The 8,608-nt window shown below is 42.5% G+C and overlaps 1 protein-coding gene across 2 annotated transcripts in view; it reads left to right on the top strand.

Annotated features, from left to right (window-relative positions):
* The window catches only part of LOC116844807 (ras-related and estrogen-regulated growth inhibitor-like), a 63,861-nt gene that overhangs the window by 14,781 nt on the left and 40,472 nt on the right, over window positions 1-8,608 (top strand). For both annotated transcript variants that reach the window (XM_032816855.1, XM_032816854.1), the window contains exon 2: window positions 573-2,623. In XM_032816855.1, the coding sequence (XP_032672746.1) occupies window positions 2,563-2,623 (61 nt within the window). In that variant the 5' untranslated portion in view covers window positions 573-2,562. The remainder of the gene's footprint in view (window positions 1-572; window positions 2,624-8,608) is intronic.

Genomic DNA, 8,608 nt, shown 5'->3' with positions numbered 1-8,608 from the left:
AGAGAGAGAGAGAGAGAGAGAGAGAGAGAGAGAGAGAGAGAGAGAGACCGCACTTAGCGCGCACTTTACACTGTCAGCATACAAATTCAGAAAGCAATATCTTGCGCTCGGGTTGGCTCTGATCGACCGGTTACTTGCCGTTTAACTTCGTTCTACCTCCAATTAATTTCGTCGTTACGAAACTCACGCGAATCGGTCCGCGACCTTCGCGACCTTACTCGGAAAGACGTTCGCGCAACAGCGAAACAAAGGTCTCGTACCTCTTGTCGCCGCAGGGGATGCACGCATCCTACTTTTCTCGCGTTCGTCGTCTGAGCACAAGTCGTCGCGAACGAGCGAATACACGTGTGCGAACGAATGAGCGAGCGTAAGCGCGAGTCCGGTGCGTAGAACGAGCAGCGCACGGCGCGCGCCTGTGCGTGTGCGTTCGCGTGCGTGTCCGTCCTTTTTTCGTAATCGCCGACGTGTCGGCGGCGCCAAGCTAGAAGACGCGGAGGAAGGCCGACGACCCGTTATAAATGGAACCAGAGAGACGGCATTTCTCGAATCGCTGCTTGTGTTGTTATTCGCAGCGCGTCGGCCGCAGCGGGACGGACGAGCCGAGCTCGCTCGCTCGCTCGCTCGAGAAAGTCACCCTTCTTTCGAGGCGCGAGAAACGAATCAGCCGTCGACCCGTCATCGTGAGCTGCTACCATCCGGCGCAACAGACACCAGCTGAAAGAAGAACAACCATTTTCCGATCAAGGTGGATCCTTTAGGACGATAGAGGCAGAGAGAAAGAGAGAGAGAGACAGAGAAAGAAAGGGAGAGAGAGGCAGTGCGCAAAGCGCTGTTAAATCGATACTCGTTCGAAGAGTGTTGACGCAGCTCGCGAGTCAGCTGAGATCCTCGTCACTCGCTCACTGGTAGACGCACATACAACGAACTGGAGTATGTAGTAACGGCTGATGTTTTGGTTACGACACAGTTGTATTGCGCGTCCTTTTTTCGTAATCACGGTCCTACGTGCTTGGCGGGGAGCGAGTGTATGTTTACGTGCGAGAGTCGTCTCGTTGCTGAAAGTCAGTCGGCGCGGCGCAGAGTCATTATTAAGAGCTCTGCTCGTGAGTTGGCTCGTCTGCGAGTAATTCGCGAGATCGACTGCGTGCTTGAAATACGCAAAAACGTCGCGAAGATCGCTATCGGTCAACGTCATTGATCCTTGGTAGATGCGTGACGCATCTATAGTCGACGAGACTTATATGGAGTAGCCGACGAGAACACAGCTCGACAAAGATCCTCCGACGACAAAGTCGGTGGGGGGAGGGAGAAGCGATAAGGGGACGAACGAGACTGCGTCAGGTGGAACTCCCTCGTCACTCTCCGAGTACCAGGAAATCGCGATAAGATAGCGGCGTTCGCTCGTAAACAGTTGCGTTCGGAGCGCCGACGACGACGGAGGCAGGCCTGGGGGATCACTGGGAGTCGTGAAACGCAATTGCGGCAACGACCTGACCGCCTCGGGAAAGGAGAGCTCGTCCCGATCGGGCTCGAAACGGTCGCGCGCGTTTTCAAGCGAATCATTGACAGCAGCAGCGAGAGCGTGTCGCAAGATCGACGCGTCGTCACCGCTGGAAAAGGGAACCCCGTTTGCTTGCACAACTCGCGCGCTCGCTTTATCGCGCTATTAAGGATCTCGCGAGGAGAGCGAGGAGCCGAGAGCTGGTCGTGCCGGGCGGTTACGTTCGCCCCGCTAGAAAACGACGAGGTGGAGCGCGGCGCGACGGGAGAGGCGCCTATTTATCAACCGCCAGGGTTTTCTTCAAAGTCGCGCGGGAATTAATAGGGAAGAAGCTGCCGCGGACGCCTCCGGTCCGCGCGACGCTGCCGCGCGATTAACAGCTTCGTATCTAAGCGGTGACGACGTCGGGTGGCGCGGTATTAATTGATAATCGCGATTAAGCAGCCGGACGCGAGGTGGAAGACGCAGCGCGAGGAGAGCCGCTGGCGGAGATACCTTCGCGTTGGCGTATATCGGCCAAAGCGACGTTTTCCGCGTCGGCTACTCGTCGTAACTCCTCGTTCAGCGCGGAGAGGATCCCGAACCAATGCTCCGCGATTGGAGCACTTAGCACCTCTGCAGTCCCATCGTCGAGAGGATTAATCAACGCCTGAACCATTAAACTGCAACAATTAAATATCACGAGAGAAGAGGAGCAGAAGGACGACGAAAAAGGTGGCCGTCCGCGTTCGCGTTGTTAAGAACGAAACTTGGTGGAACGCGTCGGAAATTAATTACCGATTCGTAATCGCCGTGCTCTCGCCCGGGAAATCGAGCGGCGATGACTTGAGCCGGTGATTGATAGGATAATCGATTGTTAAGCGCGAGTGTGTCGCGATTGTCGCGCGAGTGCCCGACAAGGACACGTCCGGCCCTTACGCGCGACTAGGTCAGTGTCCCCGTCGAGAAGAGGACCTGGGGATGTGAGAAGAGTGCGGTAAAAGAGTGCAAAGTGATATAATTGGTGCGCCCGCGGAGGTGTGTGTGATGCCAGACCGAATGATACTTAACCCACGCAGCTGATGACAAACGTAAACAGGATCAAGGTGGTCGTCCTCGGCGGCCCCAGAGTCGGCAAGTCAGGTGAGCGAACGCTCTAACAAAATTTTCACCACGCTTTGTCCTATTTGTGTGATTTTTATCTCGAAGCAATAACTTGTTTATATTTTTATTAGTGCTCTTATTAGCGGCATTCTTCAAATTTCTCCATACGAAGAGAATTTTATAGCAAAAGTTAACATCGAAATTTTTAACTGAGGAAGATAGATCGACATTCTGAAGTAACTGACTATCTAAATACACGCTAAGAAATGACTTGACAATATCAGTCAAATTTCGGTCGCTGATTCGAACTTAGACAAAAAGTCTAATCATTTCATTGTCATTATTGAAAGTTGTCTATCACAAATGCAATATGTATTTTGCTCTCTATTTTTTCCTCTTTATCTCTTTCTAACTCAATTTTAAACCTGAAATCAGAAAAAAAACAGAAAAAGACAGAATTAGGAAGCAAAAAGCACATTGTAGATTAGACTTCATAATTTAAAGCTGCGACATCGATACCATTTGTTCGCGTTGCTTGTTCTTTGATATTTTTACACCTAACGCCTAGTGGATCTCTCTTTAGGAAAAAGAATTCTCATTGAATTTCGCTTATCTAGTCGATGAGCGAACACTTACAACATCTTACAAGTAAATCTATCCAAAAGGTACACTCCGATTTCTTTCTAATTTGGCACAAATGCAGAAGTACAAAAAATATTTTGATCATATTTTTTCATTTTGGCTTACTTTGAGTTTCACGGGCAGTTTATAGCTTTTTAATGTTCTCACACCTATCATCAAGTACAATAAAAATGTATAAGAAATAAAATTGAATACAAAATATAGTTAAATAATTTTAATAAAATCAACATAACTGAGACATAAACTATTCTAAATTTCTTTTAGCCGAGATTCCAATCGAAATATTTCAAATTTGTACTAATTTAGTAAAAAATGATTTGAATCTCGATCAAACCGAAAAATTATTTGTATAAATAATGTTTTTCAACTTTTTACATGTTTTGTTTAAACATTTTATTATTTTATAAATAATTTTACACATTTGACTTCGTATTCATAATCAGTAAACTAAAAATGCTTATATCTTGTATTCAATTTTATTTCTTATGCATTTTTGTTGCACTTGTTGATAGGAATGAGAATATTAAAAAGCTATAAACTGCCCGTGAAAGTCAAAGTGGGCCAAAATAAATATGACCTAAATATTTTTTGTATTTTTACATTTGTGCCAAAGAAATCGGAGTATAACCTTTGAGTAGGTTTATTTGTTAGTTGCTACAGCTACATTTTAGCTTCTGCGATTAATCTTTTTTTTGCGTGTGTGCTATTAAAAAATTTACCATGTTTCTAGCGAAATTTATTATGTTCCTTAACCAGTTTATAAACAGTTTATAATTCTGCATTTTTTTACTATATGCAGAGAATATAACCTTTTTTCATATAAATTCTTTTTAATTTCATTATGTATTCAGTAATGTTGAAGTACTCCGTCCGTAAGGTATATCTTACTAAGAAATAAATAAATTTCGCTAGAAACGTAGCAAATTTTTTAATATCATATTTCTATATTTCAGTATCTGAGATATAGAAATATGTAATGAAATATATAAATAGCGCGTACGAAATGAAAGCACACATAATCAATTATCGTAGAATATCCTTCATTCCTCAATTATTTAAAATATAAATTCTATAGTAATTTTTACTATAAAATTTTCTGCGTGTGTAGAAACTTAATAAAATCGAAGTAAATTTATTTGAAAAAGGAAATTATGATATTTTTCTCGTGCAAAATAATATAATCCGACCACATATTGATTAATGCATAGAGTGGTAACAGTCTCTCTTGCATTCTATCTTGCAGAAAAATCTTATTTTTCATGAAATACAGGAAATTAGAATCAATTATAAGGCGACAGAATTTCTCGAAGGAAATTTCGCACGTGCGGGATTTATCTTGATTGCATTGAGCGAATCGCAAAGTGGGAGTGATTTTCTTTTTTTTTTGCGGAATTTGCGGAACACGTTTTCGTCGCGTTGAAATTGATATTGATTTGCTCGTTCGCTCGCTCGCTCGCTCGCTCGCAGATAATAAATAATAGCCGACGAAAAAAAAAGAACGCGCCGCTCGATTATGGCGCAACGGCGTGAAATATTGAATCACGTCGGAAGGACGTTCATTATGGTGGACGATACTAATATCGCGTCGCGTACAGCGTGTAATTTCTGCGCGTTGTCTAATAGCGCACCGACGCAACGCATTGAATGAAAGTGCCGTTAAGATGGATACGCATAGTCCTCGGAATAATACGTTGCATTAGTTAACCCGACAGTCGCGCGACGCATACAAAGCGAGCAAACGAACGCGATAAGGCGGTTCGCCGACCTCAAATAAATCCTATTAATAACCGCTAGGACCCGGCACCTTAATAAAGCGCATTCTGCGTCTTATTTCTTTCTTTACCGTCTAATTCCTCCTCGTCTCTTCGTTACTCGTCGTTTTTTCGCATCGTTAAGTCACCGAGACGTTGCATCATTCTCGGAGAAATGTTTAATCTCCAAACGCGAACACGCGGAGAGTATGACAAATACGATTACTTAAATTTCTCAATCCAATAGTGTACTCTATATATATTCTTCCAATCTTCTTATAAATCTGATAGTCCTTTAAAATTGTTAAGTTCCGATATTGCTTCTTCCGGTTATCTTTGAATTATTATCTAAAGCCTACTTTACGATAGCCATAAAAGTATGCATTAAGACCGTAAGCAGTGAACAAGTTGACCAAACACAATTTATTATTTTTGTATCGCAAAAGTCTCATTGATCAATTACTGCTCACGTCGTACTGCGTACTTTTACGGCCATTGTAAAATAGATTTAATCTTCCCCGATCATTGCATCCTCACGGTGTTGCGATTCGCGACATACGTCTCGTCTTCAGATCATCGCATCTTCATGGCGTTAGGGCTTTAGCGCATTACCATAAACATAAGATATAAACTTTAATTGAAAAACCAATTAGGACTTGGCTAGAGTGAGAGTTTTGTGTAGAAGAAAATAAAACTGCCGATAAATCTAATCGTATGCAAAAGTAACGAAGATTCACCTAACTATGATAAGTTGAAATCCTAGTTATTCAGAATCCGACTTATAGGTCAATTTAAATGTACGATTTGCGAGTGTTGCATACGACGTATCACCGGCATTTCTGTGTTAATTGCGTTACAATCAATTAACGAGGAACTGAAAAACCAACAAACGGATGATTGGCGTATACATTGGGCGAAAAAGATATCTAAAAAAATAAATATTCTTCCGGTATAAATACTGTGTATTAACATATTTACATAAACTTAAATTCTTTTATTTAAATAAAATAAATAATTACTTTTTCGAAAGTTCCGAAACAAAGTTTCTCCGAAAATGATCCGATTTATATGTCTTCTGGCACAAGAAGAACTCTAAAGCAATATCCTGATTGGTTCTTCAACTAAAGTTTACGTCTTATGTCTGTGGTTACGGCAAAGCTCTTACATACGGTCGAATGCGTTACGTTGTCGAATGCGGGGCGAAATACACGACGATGTCGGCGTGTTCGTTCGTTCGCTCGTTCGTTCCACTTTTTTGCGACGAAAACGACGACATTCTCACGCGGCGCCGTCGCCGCCGATGCGAGGAGGGATACCACGCTGGGAGGGAATCCTTAAAAGTCCCTCTCTCTCTCGTGGGGCCCCGTTGGGTATAATAAGGACCTCCACGGACGTTATCGAATATCACTGCGCGAGCGGGAGGGAGCGAGGGGGCTGTCGTGCCACGAAAAATCACCGCACGGTTGCAACGGCAGGTTGCTGCGAGATCTGGACATCCGATACATCCGTCCTGTTGGCCGCGTGGCGTTCTCTCCGCGTTCGACCCTGGATTCCGAGTTTACGCAGTAACATTCCTCCCTTCCTTATCGCACCTCCGTCTGATACATACGCGGTGTGCCGAAAGAACGTCGCATACGTGAAACGATCTCGGGCCAATTCGGCGGAGAGTCGTTGAGAATCCCGCTTCATGAACGATCAACATGTTCGCCACTACGGTTTACTTGAGGCATTCTCTCCACAAACCACATGTTACATTTATCCTTATGTAATTACCTAAAACAGGCTTGGGGTTCATTTGCACGCGGATATACAAAGAAAAGTGTCGTTGTCATATACATGTGACATTGGTAGTGAACATTAATTAAGTAGAATTCGAAATTTTTAGTAAACGTGAGCTGGAAGTAAAACTGACGTGTGATGCTAACAGCGAACGTGTCAGGACACCTAATTCTAGACATTCTTATTGTTTTTGTCTTTAAATACGAATATTTATAAGTTTTCAATATAAAAAATATACACATATATATATACATATGTATATATATTTTATGTTAGAAGTTTAAATATTCGTATTTAAGAAACAAAACAATAAAAATGTGCAGGATTATGTATGTGTATCTGAGAACTTTTGCCTGGGCCAAACTTTGGTCGTTACGCAGAGAAGAAAAATATTTCAGAAATAAAAAAATATTTTTTTGATGGGTATTAGCAGTATATATTTATTTAAAATCTTGGCTTTTTATATATAAAAAATCTTGGCGGTTTAAAAAACTTTCGAAAAAATAATTATTTATTTTATTTAAATAAAAGAATTTAAGTTTATGTAAATATGTTATTACACAGTACTTATATCGGAAGAATACTTAATATTTTTTTAGATATCTTTTTCGCCCAGTATATACGCCAATTATCCGTTTGTCGGCTTTTCAGTTAATTGATTGTAACGCAATTAACGCAGAAATGCCGGTGATACGTCGCATGCAACACTCGCAAATCGTACATTTAAATTAAAGATAAAATTGAGAGTCTCTTAAGCAAGATTAGATCGGGAATCTTTAGCGGGAAGGCTGAATCGTCAACGAGGACTCGGCAAAAACTGCTAATAGCGAGGGATCGTAAAAAGAATCGTAGACCCGCGAGGAACGCGAGATTGTTATCTACAGCCATTTATCTGCGTTAACGCTTATTGAGGAGGCAATTGGAGGTTCGCTACTAAGCCGGGACGTGTTCATAAATTCATTTGCTCTAAACGACTTGCTTTATCGCCGTGTCACAAGAAAAGCGGACAGACAGAAAAAGAATAATAGCTCGCGCGATTCGCGCGAACTTCTTTTCTGGACAATCAATCTGAGACGTTTTATTGTCCATGCCATTTCGGGATCACTCATGCATTTCGACGACTGAAACCCTAAATAACAACTTAATCACGTACTTCTTTCACTTGTGTTATATTCCTCACTGTTTAAAAAATCTGATTACCGCTAATAACCTGTAATTATCGTTTCCTTTTCCTTTTTTTTTTTTTTTGAGATAATAAATCAAAAGAAAAAGGGAGACATTCTTCCGTATGACGAATATTGTTCGAATTAATCGTGACGTTGATCACTAGAGAGAAGAAGGTAGCGAAAAGAAAGAAATTAGGCGCGCGAAAAAATAAGCGCCCGCGCACTCTGCGTGGCGAAATGCAAAGTTGATTAATCGGTTTATTTAGTCGCTTAGCGGTTTCTATGGGCGTTTTAACGCGCTAATATGTGGGTGAGCAGAATTTCTGCCGATAAAAGATCCGCGGCGAGTCCTCGGGGCAGAAAGGAAACTTCAACGAGACAAGAGGATGCGCTCGGCTGATCGCGCCGCGCCATCGACCCTTTTTTATCCTCCGTCTGCTCCTCTCTTACTCTCTCTCCTTCTGTTTCTTGCGATCTCTCTCTCTCTCTCTCTCTCTCTCTCTCTCTCTCTCTCCCCTGTCTCTTATACTCATCTAGATGTGTATAAGATACCGCTCTCTCTCTCTCTCTCTCTCTCTCTCTCTCCTTCTCTCTTTCTCTGTCTCTCTATCCCCCTCACACACACACACACACACACACACACACACACACACACACACACACACACACACACACACACACACACA

The sequence above is a fragment of the Odontomachus brunneus genome, unplaced genomic scaffold (assembly GCF_010583005.1).
Source record: "Odontomachus brunneus isolate Ranch 3 - 2012 unplaced genomic scaffold, Obru_v1 Obru_scaffold_047, whole genome shotgun sequence".
Taxonomy (NCBI): domain Eukaryota; kingdom Metazoa; phylum Arthropoda; class Insecta; order Hymenoptera; family Formicidae; genus Odontomachus; species Odontomachus brunneus.
The sequence above is the reverse complement of the archived record's forward strand: the minus strand, read 5'-3'. Positions and strand labels throughout refer to the sequence as shown.